This window comes from Schistocerca serialis, chromosome 2 (assembly GCF_023864345.2).
Source record: "Schistocerca serialis cubense isolate TAMUIC-IGC-003099 chromosome 2, iqSchSeri2.2, whole genome shotgun sequence".
Lineage (NCBI taxonomy): Eukaryota > Metazoa > Arthropoda > Insecta > Orthoptera > Acrididae > Schistocerca > Schistocerca serialis.
In genome coordinates, this window is record NC_064639.1 from 946032369 (window position 1) to 946050848 (window position 18480).

General features: G+C 37.4%; 1 protein-coding gene across 2 annotated transcripts in view; it reads right to left on the minus strand.

The window, feature by feature from the left end:
* Positions 1–18480, minus strand: part of LOC126458319 (uncharacterized) — a 328599-nt gene that overhangs the window by 15818 nt on the left and 294301 nt on the right. For both annotated transcript variants that reach the window (XM_050095273.1, XM_050095272.1), the window contains exons 3-5: positions 15854–15964; positions 7285–7422; positions 1891–1988 (exon numbers count right to left, since the gene is read on the minus strand). In XM_050095273.1, coding sequence (XP_049951230.1) covers positions 1891–1988; positions 7285–7422; positions 15854–15964 — 347 coding nt within the window. The remainder of the gene's footprint in view (positions 1–1890; positions 1989–7284; positions 7423–15853; positions 15965–18480) is intronic.

Genomic DNA, 18480 nt, shown 5'->3' on the forward strand with positions numbered 1-18480 from the left:
TGATTTTATGCCATTTTTAATTGTTTTGAAACAATTCATATTTGACAGTTTATTATTATTATTATTCACCTATGAGCCCAATAGGACCACACAAAGTACAGTCCATCAATATCACTTTTGATGGTTGGCCTTCCATTGTGTCCAAATTTGTTTCATCCTTTCAGAATAAACTCTCTTACTTTCATCAGACCACAGTGTTCCAATCCATTTTCTAATTTACCTCTGACTAACTTTCCAAGCAAGTATCTTTTGTCTGAATCTTTTCCTATCTGTAACATCTGCCTGAGTTTAATATACAAGATACAGCACTTTTCTATTGAATGTTGCTTACTGTTCTGTGAAATACAAACTCCTTCAAAAAGTCAACACTATCACAAAATGGTGTAGGATTTTTGATGGCACCATCATCCTACCAAACTTTCAGCACAGCAAAATACAGCCAACATCTTGCATTTAGCATACACTATTTTAAATACTAAACATCTGATGCTGAATCTGTCACTTCAAAACCTATTCTTAATAAATACAATTATTAACAATGACTGGTTGCTCTTTTTACTTTTGTGTAGTAATGAAGAATTTACCTGTATGTTTATAAAGACATGGTCACAACATGTACGTTTTCACATAAATATACAATCAATTAAAACTTAATAACTCAGAGCACTTGTGATACAAAATAGAAATAAACATTTGTTATCTCCACTGCACAAAAAGGACTGCACCAAGGATGATAATATAACAGATGTGATATAACAGGAAATATGCACAGTTAAAGACTTTACAGGTCTAGCACAAAAGAAATAAAAACCTCTATTCAGCTCAGGTTCAAAGCTGGAGATGTAGTACAGTAGGACTCTCTACTTTCCCACACTGTACATTGTTTTCATTATGGGATGGTTAACAAGTTTGAAAGTGTCTGGCTAAGACCCCACAGATGTGGAGTTTCATCTCAGGTTGCTTTTGAAATTAACCGTTTTTAATAATATTTTGTGTACGAGAAATTTGGGCAGCTGAATTTAGAGTCTGGAAACGACATTAATTTCTTCGTTGTCCTAGCAAGTGAGATCATCCACAGGTTACAGTAGGCAAGAGTATACTACTTACAAAAGGTATCATATAATCTGACAGACAATGTGAATAGAACTGTCAGATTGTCTGGTAAACAAAAGAAAAATCCAATACCATTCTACAGCATAGAGCACAATTTGTGGTATGTTACTGGTCTCAATTACATTAATTAAAAGACACAGGACAAAATTTGCAGACCAATGCGAGTGAAATTAATACTGGTTTACTGCAAGAATTATAGGAAAATGCTATGTAAATTGAAATCTTATTTTAAGTTTAACTAATGTACTGAATGCAAAAACTGTATTTTGACTCATTCAGTTGTGTACAATGTGCCTATCTATATTCTTACAAGTTAATTATTAGAGATTTTCAACAAATCTCTATGCACATCTTAATCTAAAAATGCCTTTGAACTCATATTTCAGAATTTTTCTCTGCCTCATGTACATTTTTCTCTATCTTTACTGATTCATGTGAAATCACAAGTATTACTTAATGCCAATTTTCTCTTTAAAATTATGCATGCTGAAACAATGTTAGGAATGTTATTAATCATCTATAAACATGTATTATTCATTTTTAAATATTCCATATGCAACATGAGAAAATTAATATTATAGTCATCCTGGAAAATTAGAACCTGCCAGACCACATACAATATGTCAGCTTTTGGAAACAAGCTATGTAACTGCAACTGTACAGCAGTTTTCTTAAGACTTAAATATTTTCAATCATTTGGGTTTTTTAAACTAACATCAACTATGTTCCTAGCATTTGAATTTATGTGTTAATAAATGCAACATATAAAATGCTTACGGGGTTCCACTGCCGATAGAACTCCTCACCAACAATCTTCTCTTTCTCGTAATATTCAACCCCATGCCAGAGTCCCATACCTCCTGCACTCAGGAGACCTGCAGCAAGAAAATAAAAGTAAGTACTGTATTATTATTTTCAGTATCTGATAAATGTGTTTTTTCCTGTGAATTAAATGTACAAAATACACAGGGGTTTTACAACAGTAGTCCTTCCTGTGTTTTAGAAACATATCAGACCTACAAACTATATCAGCAAATTGTTATTATTACCTAGCAGTTTTAATCTTGTCTGTTGCACCCTACGGCTAGTTCCTTTCCCACTGCGTTCCTCCGCAACCACATTGTGAGGACATTAGATTAAACTCCCCTTCCCCCCCCCCCCCCCCCCCCCCCACACACACACACACACACACACACACAAACATACACTCACTAGTCTCACTTTTAGTAATTACTGGTCACAGATTAGCTGGGTAAGAGCAAGAGATTGCTGCATTTGAGACTGTAAAAGAGCCTGGTATAGGGTAGGATTGCATCCAGAAATGGGGACTTTCAATGTTAGGCCCTATGGAGTAACTCCAAGGGACAAGCTGGTTTCAGGAAACAGAATATGGGACCTTAGTTTTGATAGTGCAAAGGCGTGTTTTCAAAAGGAACTCATGTAATATGAGATGGGATTCATCATGGCAAGAGAGGACAGTTTGTAGAGCCCAATCGTCTGTCACCAATTTATTCACAAATATCGCATTTATTTTCTTTTCCACCATCCACTTATCTTGTGTCACTTTAACTGCCAAGCTAAGTAGCTTACATTTTCTCCTGTGACTTTAGCTTTCTTTTTACACAGGTTCAAAAATTTCGTCTGTTTTCAAGACTTTTCCGATCGATTTTTTCTTTTATCATTTTTTGTATCAATATAGATCGCCCACTCATTACCTCTTATTAACGATTTCCGTACGAATTTTTCTAATTTTTCTAACTTTTTTTGTTGTTTTTCTTCCATTTTTCTACCTTTTCCATCCTCTGCTTATTTATTTTTCTGCCACTCTCAGATTTTTAACTCTCCAATCTGTCCTCCTCTTGCCATGATGAATCCCATCTCATATTACATGAGTTCCTTTCAAAAACATGCCTTTGCACTAACAAAACTATGGACCCACATTCTGTTTCTTGAAACCTGTTTGTCCCTTGGAGTTACTCCATAAGGCCTGACATTGTAAATCCCCGTTCCTGGGTGTAGCCCTACCCTACACCAGGCTCTTTTACAGTTTCAAATACAGCAATCTCTTGCTCTTACCCAGCTAATTTGTGATCTATATGCCTCATCAACAAATTTCCACTCTACCAGACTTCTCTCCTTCTACAAAATCCTGCAGTTATCTGCACCTCATGTTTCATTGAATGGTGTCATCCTTTTAGCAATGATAGATAGATGGAGCCTACATTTTCTGCCCAACAGTATCTCCCGTCTTAATGTTTTTGTTTTGGTTTCTTTAAAGAATGGCATGCTTCTAATAATTTATTCATTTTCTGTGTTATGAAGGTTTAAGTTCTTGTACAGGAATGTGTCAATTGAAATGATTTTGAATTTGCAAAACTAGTTTTTTTATTATTTTTTTATTTATTTATTGTTCCGTGGGACCAAATTAAGGAGAAGTCTCCATGGTCATGGAACGAGTCAATACATGAAATTATAACACGATATTACAAACAGATAAAATGAAATATAAAAAAACATATTCAGGTGACAAGTCGTACGTTTAAATGAAGAAAATCAACAATGTAACACTGGAATTTGCTTAATTTTTTAGCTCTTCCAGGAGCTCCTCGACAGAATAGAAGGAGTGAGCCATGAGGAAACTCTTCAGTTTAGACTTAAAAGAGTTTGGGCAACTGCTAAGATTTTTGAGTTCTTGTGGTAGCTTATTGAAAATGGATGCAGCCGAATACTGCACTCCTTTCTGCACAAGAGTCAAGGAAGTGCATTCTACATACAGATTTGATTTCTGCCTAGAATTAACTGAGTGAAAGCTGCTAACTCTGTTATTACTGTAGTTTGTACATTGTTTTGCCTTGGTGTGAAAATTACAGTTTTTGTTATGTACTATGTTTTTACACATTTGTTGAATAGCTCTGGTAATCATCTCAACCAACAATTTTAAGAAAAATTGTTACCAACTCATTTAGGCCAATGGTCGTCTAACGTTTCTGATCAAGAGCCAATACTGGCATTATTGGGCAGCACCTCAGGTCACATATGTACTAATCTTATCATTAGTTGGTGACCCCAACAGGCTAACTATAGTAAGGGTGTGATATGTTAGCTGCCGGCCCCCAAGTACTGCTTGTTAAAGTCGGCACCATTCGGAACACTTTGTGTCGACTGTTCTCAATTTCAGATTACTCAACTCCAAAGTTGTGACACAGTTGTTGCCTGACTATGTGTTGTGTTGTCTGTGTGAGTGGGTGATTAACTGCTTATTAACAGTAATTTTATTTACATTTAAATACATTATACAATATGAGACACGCTCAGAAGTGTTTACTAAAACTTCTGTATGTAACTTTTCTTCTACTCATTGTGCTACATTACAACAGCCTTAGTTTAATTTCTTATTCCTTGCTACAAATACATACCACATTTGAGGATGACTATCTCTGTGATGCGCATATTAGAATCCAGGTTACTTCCATGTCAAAATTTATACCATAGCACCTGATCGGTACGAGTTGTACATGCCCGTGAGTTGTTAGTACTATATGACAAACAATGAAACTCTCCTCCTCTCACATCCTCTAAACCTGCAGTGGTCGTGCTACTTCCCTTCTCTGTCCCTGAGGTGCGCGGCCAACTTTACTTAACTCATAGCCAAACTCACCAATGTCAATTAAGATCAAGCACATTTTAAAACATTACCATCTCTGCATGAATCTTTCTTTCTTACTGAGCAGGAAAAAACTACACTCTTAAGAAGCTCTTACCATTAATTGATGTTTTTGGATTCAGCTGTTAGTTACTAGGTGCATATTATTATAAAATGTGGCTGAGAACTGAAGGCTGCATGAATACTTGATTCAGGCCACATGCTGCCCATGGTCTGCAGTTTGACGACCACTGATTTAGATCATGTATTTTTCTCCAACAGTATTTGATTTATAGATAAAAAAGTTACTACTGGTTCTATCAGGGATTTCTCATACTGAGGAAATTTACATCAAAATTTTTTTCAGAACTTCCTGGCAGATAAAGCTGTGTGCCAGACCGAGACTCGAACATTCTGGAAACATCCCTCAGGCTGTGGCAAAGCCATGTCTCCGCAATATCCTTTCTTCCAGGAGTGCTAGTTCTGCAAGTTTCGTAGGAGAGCTTCTGTTGAAGTTTGGAAGGTAGGAGATGAGGTATTGGCAGAAGGAAAGCTGTGAGGATGGGTTATGACTTGTGCTTGGGTAGCTCAGTTGGTAGAGCACTTGCCCGCAGAAGGCAAAGTTCTCGAGTTCGAGTTTTGGTCCGGAACACAGTTTTAAACTACCAGGAAGTTTCATATCAGTGCACACTCCGCTGCAGAGTGAAAATCTCATACTGGAATATTTTTCTCCATTTCGCAACTAACTAGTTACACTCATCTTAAGTGTTTTAGTTCACTATAAAACTATGTGACTACACACCACCTTTTCACGCTGTGCCATGTTGACAAAAAAATTCTCAAAACCTTGATAGTTTAACTCTGAGCATCTGAACAACAGAATTAATGTCAGATAATAAGTCTACTTTACACTGTATGTTCAATAACAGGGGTTACACTTATGGTTATTAACTATATGACACTGTAAGATTCATTCTAATGAATCTCCATGTACCTGTAACAGTGTCCACTCCACAGTGTAAAAAGTCAATCATCATCAAAGTCTATTTCAAGTATAGCAGCTTTTGATCCCCTACCAACTTTCAACTTCATTAACTGCCATAGCTTAACAGTTCATTTAGATGCGTTCTCTTATGATAAAACACTGTCTACAGGGAAGTCATTGTCCTGTGTATGGGGTTTTTATTTTGGAAACGAACACTTTATTTCATGCTTATTTTAAAAATAAGAATAGCCTATGCATGACAATGACTTCCCTCAAGGAATTTGCAGAGCTGTGGACCCATATATACAAAAGATAAAACGTTGTTCATATGATTCATTGTCTGGAATACTTCTATGACACAAAACACATCTTACTGTACCACTCTCTTCTTTACAACAAATTGAGATTGGTTCAACCATATTCATCAAACTACAGCCCAGAATGTAACTCACCGGTAAACAGTCAGATTAAGTACATGTAATAAAGTCGCTTATCTAAAAGATTGTTCCGAAATAAATACAACCTATCTGCAGGACTATTAAATAGTAAATTATGTTAAGTTATTATTCTCATGAATATTTGAAACTAAATACCCAGCTTATGTGTCACTTGTGGTTACAGTCATGTTAAAATGTAGTAACCCGATACTCTTGAATAACTTTTGTCTTGATAACGCCACTGAACACACGAATCTTGGAAATGTGTTGCTTGTATACTACATCAAGACTTTTTATCATGTCTTTCAGTGTAGACTCTGTGATTAATGATATCTTATTTTTCACTTGTGACATATTATAAAATGTTGACTTGAACAATGCAAAATATAGTGATTAAAGGTGGAAAATAAAATTCTGATCTAGTTCAAAATCAGATGACGTTATTGCCTTTTCTGAAATATGCACTTACATGAATCTTCAAGGTTGCTTGGCATATAGGTTCACAATATTGGTCTCAGATCTGCCATCAGATCACAGTTTGTGAAGCCCACAATATTTCTACTTGACAGCAATAAACAGCAGCCACCACCTGATGATGTCAAGAAACTGCCCTGAAGAAATACTGTGGGATTTACAAAATGTGACACATCAACAGATCCAATAGCCATATATTTAAAATGTTATACACCAGAGAGTAACAAAATAAATTCTGTAGAATCTGGAAATTTCAGACGCATAATAAGTTCCACTGAAAGGGGCAACAACATGAAAGGAACAAACTGATGAACACTGGAAAGTGAGGTGAAGAGAGAAACACCTTACTCTGAGTCTCAGGCTCAGGGCTCATACATAAAAGGGGAGGGAGAGAGACAGAGAGAGGGAGAGAGACAGATAGATAGGTAGATATAAAGAGAGAGAGAGAGCACTGAAATGTAGCAAGTAAAACAGCTCACACAAAATAACGAAAATAGGTCAGGCAAAATGATGATGTTCAGTACTAAATCCATGTCTAACAGATATTTCAGCAATTTCATATATTAATCACAATAAAACAATATTTTTAATATTACAGTATTTAAATGTTAATCAATTTACTGGGAACTTACATGCCAGCAGCATCATTATCGCAGTGGCAGTCACATTTCCTGGTGATCTTCTCCAGCAACCAGCAACTCCAGTCCAGAAGGCGACAAATATAGCAATAAATGCCACAATGAAGAGTGCTATCATAGCACGACCCATGTCTGCAGAAAATATAGAGGTATAATAACTGTTAAACCAAAAAATAATTTTTAGACTTACTTAAGGCAAGTAAAATATTCATAAGAAAACCTTATGATTATACATTTTGTAAGTATTAAATATCTGCAGGTATTTCTTAATGACTGCCTGAAATAATCCAGAACATTGGTCAATCAATCAATCACAAATTAATATTTCATTTACAAAGAACAACACTTGTCTCGCAAAAAATACTTTCCAAGTGACGAATTACACACCTACTAATTGGCTTGCAAATTTAGTTTTCAAGAGCTTCAGGAAGTCTTCTGGCAAATACTCTTCTACAGTCAAAATCAGTTTCTGATTAGCAGCATACATGGATCTTTTAACCAAATCCAAACAAATATTTTACAAAAGGTAGGTGAATCTCAAAGTTGTGATCACTAACTTACTTATCTATGTACCTCACAACTGAAACAAACCCAGTAAGGGCTTTCCTTTGTTAGTTTTGATGGTTGTTGTGATCTTCAGTCCAAAGACTGGTATGATGCATTTCTTCACAATAGTCTATCATGTGCAAGAAGAATCAACTCTGAATAGTTACTGGAGCAGAATTCATGATTTGAGGAACTAAAATCAGTGTAAAACGATCACATCAACCACATTACCTTGTCAGCAAACTTCATACTGGTAACAATTTGTTCCAGTATGTAACACTTATTTAACATTCACAAGAACCAAAAAGACCAACTGATCCATACAATGTGTAATGTAATTCAGTGAAAGGTATGGCAAATAAGATAATATTATTGAATAAATTCTCATGTATTCTTCAATCTCAGTTGCACATCTTTAATTACATGACATGTTTTGATCATTCTGAATCATCTACAGATCTAAAACAAAGCAGAGCTAAATATGTACCAACTAATAATTAAAATAAGTAGGAAAGAATTATATATAAATAACTGTATGAAAAAAGACTCAAAATTCATGGTAGCCAGTCTATATAAACTAATGTGTGGAAAAAGTCCAAAAGTTCATGTAGGCCAAACAGGCAGGACGTTTGGAATATGCTTCAAAGACCTCACTTCAGTTCTCAATAATAAAATAGCATCTGCTGAACATTTAACATTGAAGCACACTGTTGGAACCATTGATACAGATTTGGATGTGCTGCACATTGAACTTACAGGACACCTCCGGAGAATATTGCAATGATTGAAGTTTTTACATATCATCTGCAAGAGGCTGGCAACACATTAAACCGGCAGAATGATTTTATTAACAGTGCATTTTTAGAAACTTTCAAGGCCTCTTCCAATCACCCACCTCGATGCAGTGCATGTATGAGCAACAGTCCCACTCGCTGAGAAGGGACAACAGCAGAGGATCTGCTCACACCCAGCAACAAGTCAGTGTGCAGACTGGGGGCATACATTTCGTAAAACTGTGTACCATACAATGCCAGCAAGCAGAGGAAAATGCAATTACCTTCACCTGCCGTAACCTGTTCCCTGTAACTTTAGTTGACACACATAGTTTCACTTATATAATTAATTTTTCATACTTTTCATGGGTTTATACATTCAATATTTTAAAATATTTTTACATTTAAAGCACTTAATTCAGTTCTAGGCACTCTACATAATTCTATACTTTTATGGTCTTTATGTCTTTTACTATTTATACATCAATTATTCTATACTTTAATGTTTTAACAAGAATTTTGATATAATATTACTTTTTATATTCTTCATTTGTGTAGCAATTTTTTGTAGTTGCAATGACAGACTATTTTATCCCTTTTACATGTCCACTGGTCTAAACTTTCAATATTTTAATGGAAAAAATTATATAAGTTATATCTTGCAATTTTAGTATAATACCCTCTCTCATTAAACCAATAACAACCACTATCCCACCCCCTCCCCCCCCCCCCCCCCCCCCCCCCCCCCGTCTTCTTTCCCTGCTCTCAACCCTCCTTGCCCCATTTTATAATTTTACTATTTACAGTTTACACATTCATTATTATAGACTTTTAATACTTTAATGAGAATATTTACGTAACTGTGCTTTTTATAGTTTTAGCATGTTGCTGCTCTGTTAAACTCATGACATCCCTACCACTCAACCTACCAGCTTCCTTTCCCCTATGCCAATCACTCTCATTCCATTTTTCCCCTTCCCCATTCTTTCTTTCTCCCTCTCACGTGCCTCAACCAGATAATCTTTTTACAACATTGACTGTTGTTGTAAAAGAGTTTCTGAACAGGCAAGAAAGATGCTGCTGCAACTACTTAGGTGAAATCTATATGTATTTCTTCTCTACTTTCTATTATGCAATATTAGATGGAAGGTATTTGGTTTTTAGTTTTGAGATTCAGACTGAAAAAACACGACATGTAATTAAAAATGTGTAACTGAAATTGAAAAATAAATAAAAATTGTTTTAAATATCAGTACATTTGCTGATTCTCTTGGGATGAATGTTGGCAAAAATGAAAACATTTACTGAAAATAGGCAATGATGTGTACAGATAAAATATAAAATGGGAAACAGATTGGAAAATGTGCTTTCAACATTCAAAGGTGTAAAAACGTAGTGTACCACAATAGGACTATTTATCCTATATGTAACTGACATATCAGAAGCTATGAATGAAAAATGATTGTATATGTTGATGACATATCTTTGATAGTCACTAGTGTATCTGCAAATGGCCTTGAGATGAGGACACAGTTGAGGTATAGAGGGCATACAAATATTTGGGTGGCAGGGGTTTGCAATGTAACTGGAAACAAAATAACTTTTATAAGACTACAAGTGAATATGGCACCCAAAGTAGATGATCTTGATATCAAGCTTTGGGAGTCAAGTGTTTCAGAAAATTATTGCAACGCTTTCTAGGATGATGGTGGAAACTTTCATGGTGTGGGAGACTCATGTGGATATAACGTGCTCAAAATTGCCACAAATATATTTATCATGAGAAAAATGATACACACATAGACAAGTAAGATAGATAAAGTGCCACATTCTGGCACCAACTGGCCAGTCGTGCCCAACTGGCCGCCATGCCGTCCTCTGCCAATGGCATCATCAGATGTGGTATGGAGAAGCATGTGGTCAGCACACTGCTCTCCCAGCCATTGTCAGTTTTCTTGACCTTGGAATCATTACTAATTGGTCGAGCAGCTCCTCATTCGACCCCAAAACATTAAGTGCACCCTGTATTAGTCGTCCCACCAAGGAAAAATTCCTGGAAGTACCGGGAATCGAGCCTGCATGGAAGTCTGCCACACTTACCACGTAGCTATGGAGGTGGACAATATACACACATGTAGATTACTTAAAACCACATAAAAAGATTATAAGGCACACTGAAAACCTATCTCCAAGGCAAGAATTATGTATACTAGCAGTGCCTGCTCTGGACATATTTGAAACAATTGTGTGTTTTTTTTTTTTTTTTTAATTAGCTGCACAGCTTTGCTGAACAAAAATACACATAATTACAATGCTAGGTGTAAAGATCTCCACCACAAGTATACAAACAGACCTATGTTAAGTGACAAAGATCCTGAAATGGCTAGATGTATATTTTATAACAATCTGCCATGTAGTATAAACAACTTTAAAATGTTGTCTGCTTTCTGGCAAAAACTAAGGTATGATTTGGTCTCAGCTTGTTGTTACAATGTACGGGAGTTCTTAGGTGCAAGAATACAAAATCCTCAGATAATAAGTTTTTTTTACAAATTCAATATAAAGATGTTGTGCCGGCCACTGCACGTATGCACAACTGTATATACTGGTATATGTCTTAACTCTGTGTGATACTACTTTGTGTGTTTATGTGTGTGTAGTTTTATTTGTACTGTGAAAACTCTAATCTTAAAAATACCTGCAAAATATTGTAAACATACTCTAAGACAAAAAAAGACACATCACAAAGGAATTATCTGAATGTGATGGAAATCACTACATGTGATGTGGTACATATGCACACAAACAAATGATCACAACTAAAGAAAAATTGGATGAGTTCTTCAAGAGAAAGAGCTTCACAAATTGAGCAAGTCAATAACATGTTGGTCTACATCTAGTTATTTGGCTTGTCATTGATTGATAAGAGTTGTTGGATGTCCTCCCGATGGATATAGTGCCAAATTTTGTCCAATGGGCATTAGATCGTCAAAAGACCACAATGGTTTTTAGGTTCTGCCCACAGTGCTCCAAACATTCTCAATTGGAGAGGAAACTGTCGACCTTGCTGGCCAAGGTACGGTTGACAAGCACGAAGACAAGCTGTAGAAACTCTCACCACTTGTGGTCAGATATTATATTGCTGAAACATAAGCCCAGGATGGCTCGCCATGAAGGTCAACAAAACGGGGCACAGAATATCATTGACATACTGCTGTGCTGTAAGGGTGCCTTGGATGACAACCAAAGGGATCCTGCTATGAAAACAAATGGCATCCCACACCATCACTCCTGGTTGTTGGGCCATATAGCGAATGACAGGTTGGTATCCCATTGCTGTCCAGATATGTCTTCGGACTGGAATCTCATTGACTGGAGTAGAGTTGTCTTCAGTGATTAGCACCACTTCGAATTGAGCCCCGATGACTAGCAAAGACGTGTCTGAAGCCAACGCAGGCAATAGTGGGATACAAACCTGACTGTCATCCACCATATGGCCCAACAGCCAGGTGCATTGGTTTGGGGTGCCATTTTATTTCAAAGCAGGACCCCTTTGCTTGTCATCTGCAGCATTCTTACAGCACAGTGATGTGTTGACAATATTAAAGGCTCCATTTTGTTGTCCTTCATGGCAAGCCATCCTGGGCTTACATTTTGTCAAGATAATGAACGCTCGCACATGGTGAGTTTCTGCTGCTTGTTTTCACACCTGCCAGCAAGGTCACTGGATCTCCCCACACCTGAGAACATTTGGAGCATTATGGGCAGGACCCTTGCAATGAACTCAGGATTTTGACAACCTAATGTGCCAATTGGCCAGAATATGGCACATTATCCCTCAGGAGGGAATCTAACAACTCTGTCAATCAATGCCAAGCCAAATAACTGCTTGCATAAGAGCCAGAGTTGCTCCACTGCATTACTGACTAGCTCAAATTGTGAAGCTCTTTCTCTTGAATAAACTATCCAATTTTTCTGAAATTCTAATTATTTTGTTTGTCTGGACATGTACTGCACATCTAGCAACTTCCGTCCCATTTGGACAATTCCATCATGATGTGTCATTTTTTTGTTCTTAGAGTGTATATTTTTATGTAAATACCAAATACTTTGTTTACACATCCATGTATAGCCCAACCAACACAAGAGGCCTATCACTACAAACAGTGATCAAAGGATGCAAAATAAATGAATAAAAGTTTTCCACGTTTAGCAGTCTCCGGGCTATGAGCGATATGTGAATGAGGTTTCAGTGCTGAGAGCTGTGCAAGTTCCTGTCAGTAGTATTATTTTTTTTAATAATGGCTGGTGTTTTATGAAGTCCTGTTATTTCCATTTCTTTGTTACATAATTTGAAGAAGGGCACTATCAGGAACTTGGCTAAAGTATTGAGGATGAAACAGTCATGTGCAAATGTCCCTCCAGCCTCATTCATTTCTGTCTGGACAATACATTCATTATCACTGTTGTAGCTAGTAATAATTTTAACAATGTGTTTACACAGGCAAACAACTGAGTACTCTGCTTTCCTCTCACAGTAGTGTTCAGCCATTAATGACAAGCTAATGAGTAAAAGTTTTCTATGGTGATGCTACAACTATGTGTTAGTGGTAATATGTCTATATTAATTTTGAACAAAGAAGTATTTTAAGAGGATAGACGGTGTTGCTGTTAGCATACGCAGTTCCATTTGCTCCAGAATCTTGTAAGAACAAAAGTCGCTTTGTAGGTAACTTGAGATGTAACTAAAGAGATGAACAAGGGCTCTCTAGTTCTCGACTGGTGGAATTCAATCGATTTCGGCCTGCTCATGTTTTCTGTCTGGCCACTGCCAACCTCAAGAGATCTAACAGAATGTTGCATTTGTAGCTACTGCAAAGTGTTTGTTTTGTATGCTGTGCTGTGTCACGAAGTAATATATCTTGCAATGAGTGACAAATCAGTTTCTGGTCCATCACAGGCACTGCCAGAGACACTTTCCCCTCCTGCAAGAAGGCAATGGATAGTACTTTATGGAGTGGAACTAGAAAAATAATTAATACTGTGTCTCTCAGCCAATGAGACAATCAGTGATGTACATAGGAGGAAGATTCAGGTCTATGAGAAGAAATTTCTGCAGAGATAATCCTGGAAATTCAGTGGAAGTGCCTGACAAGATGAAGCAATTCCAATTTTTCAGGTCGACAATACCTTGAAACTGCCGTCTCCATAGCCTGAATTATTTTAAAGTGGTCATTTTGTTTGCATGTGTAAAAGCACCATTATTTATTTTCAGAATTCTGGTTCTGTTTCCCTTACAGGGAGAGGTCTTCAGGGGTGTAATTGCCTTTTTGTAACAACATATGTGGTTGTGTAGGTTGTGCACCCTTTACCCAGGTGGGTCTGTAATATTGCAATAATAACATTGATTTTTGAAACCACACTATGGTGTAGTGGTTCAATTATTTGGCAGGTATGCTGAATGTAGTGGGTAAGAAAAAAAAAATCCCATTACAAGCCAACTTTTTTACATCTTTATGGAAATGACTGTCATCATTATCTTTACCCAGTTAATTGTGATTGCAGAATGTGATACCGGGTCCCATAACCTGCATAACAGTATAGGTGGTCTCCAAAAGTTTTCCCATCCCTTGGGACCTCTCCTTGTTAGTTGCAACTATTTTTTCTTTTTTAAATTCTCTTTCACTTAAGCCAAGATCTACTGGAAAATACAGTTGGATAGCTTCAACAGGGTGTCACGAGAAAACAATCGAAGACCTCTACTTGGTGAAGAGGATTTCTCCCAGTTTATGGAAACTTGGATCATTACTCGAGGAAAAGATCAGATGGACTCAGGAAAAAAGTTCAGAACAAGAATTCTATGTTGCTAGAGTGTGGAGACACTATTGACTGGCAGTTGTGTTTCATTGTGGAAATGAAACATATTAGGGAAGAAGCCACGGAAATATGCTGTCTCAATGAAACTTGGATCGACATTAATTTGACACTTCGGAAATGTTGTTAGAAGGATGACGACAGTGTCATGGGGGTGGGGAACCTCTAACAGACTTATTATTGGAAATGATAGATTGAAGAAGGGGCTTCTTAGTGAGGCACAACTAAAATTATGGTCTAAATCAACAAAAGGTGACTATCATAGTCAGATGAATTTGGGAAACTTATTCTCCAAAATATTCTCCTACGGCTGTCATTGTGATGGACAACACTCCATATCATAACAGACAGGTGGAAAAAAAATCCCACAGAGTATGATATCAAAGTGAAGATGTTGCAGTGGCTGGAAAGGAAGTGTGTTGCCTATAACGAGAGTGCAAGGAACCAGGCTCTGGTTTCTATAATTCAAGGACACAGACCTGCTAAAAAGTCGTATGTAGTTGAGGAAATGGCAAAATAGAAAAGCCTCACAGTTGTCCACTTGCTGCCTCATAATTGTCTTGTAAGTGTGACTGAACTGGCACAGACCAAAGTGAGAAGGTTATTTATGGAGTGCTACATTTCAGGGGACATGACTAGTGACAATATGTTTAGGACTGCCAGTGAATCCCTTCCGTTAGTAGCTGTACACGACTGGGAAGGGTACTGTAGCGGGAAGGTCCAACAACTGGAAGAACTGGAGGTGCAACAATATCATCGAAATTGCAACAGACAAAATTGTTTCTGAATAGGACAGTAGCGATGAATCGTGAACAGAAGAGGAATACAATGAGAGTGATCCTTAGTGATTTATTTCTACTTGCAATTCATTGTTACAGATCTCAGAACACGTTCAAAATATTAATCATTCTTTTTATTGCCACAATTAATTTGGAGCTGCCTATGCGAACTACACGGAATTTGTAGCAACAGGCACAATCATTCAACAGGAAGCTATAACTCTTGATTTTAAGCTTTTGTTATGCCACTGTCTCAGTTTTTACTTTCGTAGATGCGCAATACATAGCAGTTGGCAGCTGGTACAGCTGCCAGGAAATGGCACTGACAAAGCCGCTTGGAGCATGAACTGATTTCCAAACGCAAGTGTAGTGCCAGCACTACAGGGCTTACGTGTGGGTTTTTCACCCCTCTGTGTCCTTTCTATTTACCCCTTTGGCAACCAGTGTGCTCAGAGTCAGTGGGCTGAGCTTGCTCCCTCCCGGCAGCCCCCCCCCCCCCCCCCCCTCCTCGCCCATCCCAGAATCCGTTCACCTTTTGAGCAGACTACAACTATCAAAGACACGGAGCATTATGTTGTGCATAGTACTTACGGATCCTGGCCATTGCATCTTCTGAGAATGTCTTGGTAGTGTCCTCTCCAGCATGGATGTAATAATCAATGTTGTGGCAATGTGTCTCAACTGGGCTGAGGTATGTGGCAACTGAAAAAAAAAATTGTAGTTATTAAAAATGGGCCAAGTAGTAGATAAGTAATGGTTAAAAATTATCTAGTTAGCACATTTAGTACATATATTTTTCTATGCATTCTGGAGCATAAAATAACTTCAGTTATGTGAAACAACAAACACTCTACCGGAAAATATACAATTCTTCAGAGCATAATATTATTACACACTGAATAAAAGAAAAAAAAGGAAGGAGCAAAATAAACCTCAACTCAGGTTTTGGAACAGAATGGCCTCATTAATCAATGATGTTCCTTCAGAAAAAAGTAATTCCTTTAGATACTTGAATCTACTAGCTTAACCCACATTAACAATGTATTAACACAGTTTATTACACTAAATTTCTTTTTGGATTACAGCACATTTAATGACCAGTACAGTTTGTCAGATGAGGTTGGCAGAACGTAGAAGAAGTTGCACTTGCATTTGGTCTGCTGACACCACATAATTTCGTAACAAACACGAATTTGATCGCAGCCTTCACAATGCAAGAAGGCGGGAAAATATGAAGAGGTGTCACAAATTAAAACAATTTAGTAATGAAAACCAAGGAACGTGACATTCGAAGAAAAATTTCAGCGTGTGTGTATGCAGAAAAGTTCGAAATGATGTTCACTTCATAACGACTACGGTACTACGAGGGTTGCATGTTGTTAGATCGCCAGTGTTGTTAGCGGCTGGGCACAGAGTACAGTAATATCGTTTTGTAGACAAATTACTCTGTAGCGCCTATTTATGGTGCTTGAAAATTATTTTGCCCGATTGTATTACGACAGCAGACTACAGTCTCTGAGACGAGCTATAAATGAGAACAATGAAGTACGGCACTTTTTAACGAAGGTTCTGAGTGTAAATATATTTATAGTCTACGGATGGCAGACGGAAAAATTTGAAAAATGTCATGATTACCCAACTGCCTCCCGCTGTTAAAAATTTTTCATTTAACATCCTGTTTCAGTCGACAGACCATCATCAGGTTATTAAAAACAGTTTCAGCATCATACTAGGCGAAAATAGAATCACTGACATCAGGTAATAAAACCGTGAATTTGTAACGTACATTGTCAGTATATAAACTGCGCTAGAAAGAGCTGCTTATATTACGATGTGACAACACTAACAAATTCATCATATTATTGTCTGACGTTAGTGACTATATTCATCTAATGTTATGCTGTAAATGTTTTTAAAAACCCGATGATGGACAGACGATCAAAACTGGTTGCTAAATAAAGAATTTTATCAGCAGGTCAAGTGCCTTACGAGTTGAGGGCACCACCTGAAAAAATACTGATGATACACACGTTTGTATTGTGTAATGTGAAATTGATTTGCAGAATGTTGTACTGTCCCATTACAGGATTCAGGTGCTGCAGTAATTACAAAATCCGGCAGTAACCTATTCATCGACATTCATTAGAGAGGTAGTTGTCTGTAAATTGTTACTGATATGAAGTAGTTTTTATTTTTATTATGTTCAGGATAGACAAAATGGTTATTTGCTCCTCTGACGAATGCAGTCATTAATTGTACTGATGATCAATAATGCAGCTGTTATAAATAATAACGCATTCTGTTAAGGCCCATACACGGTCAAACAATCTGTCGAACTGTACTACATCTGACCGTGTACGATGCTGTTTGAAGGAAAGTTTGACAAGATGGCAGACATTATTTGTGTTGAAATAAAAGAAACCGAAGTTCTACGGTTCTTCTACGGATGATGTGGGCTATATGTTCCCACGTTGTAGTATTTTAATGAACTGTCGTTGGAGAACAAGGTGCAAGAGAATAAATTTTCGCAGGCTTGCTTCTTTTTCAATGTGCGGGCGAAGTACAGAGCCAGTGTTAGAAATGCTTTATCTGCATTTGCATCATACACAAAGGCATCTGCTTCAAAAGTAAAGTTAAATTGACAAACTTTGCTGGTACGTGTACGGCTTGTTTGACCCATCCGTACATAGATCGGAGCGAATCTGACAGACAAGTTTCCTCTTTTCCGAGGGACTTAACAAGTTTTTAAAAGTTTCAATGTTCATTCGAACAAAGTTGATGCAATCATCGGTTTCCGAGAGTAATATCTCCTTTAGCAGACTTTCATGGGTAAATCTCTCATTTTAAGCCACTCGCTAGACCAGTGACGTTTTCTTGTTCTTCTTTAAGCACAATCAAAGGGTCAGGGCCAGGATTGCTTTGTCTGCATTTGTGGCAATTCTCACTACTGTCAAAACACGAATACTAACTGCTTCTGCTTCAAAGCGAGGTTAAACTGACAAACTTTGTAAGCGTATGAGCTTGTTTGGCAAACCTGTCGCTAGACAAGGGCGCATTTCACAGACAAGTTTGTTCGTTTACAGAGGATATGTGTCGATGCGGTATCCGTAACGTGGAAATTTCCACGCAGTGGAAACAACCACGACGCACCGTGTTAGCACAAGTAACAGGGAATGGCACAGTATTTTAGTCTCGGACAATGCTCGCAATGCTGCGGA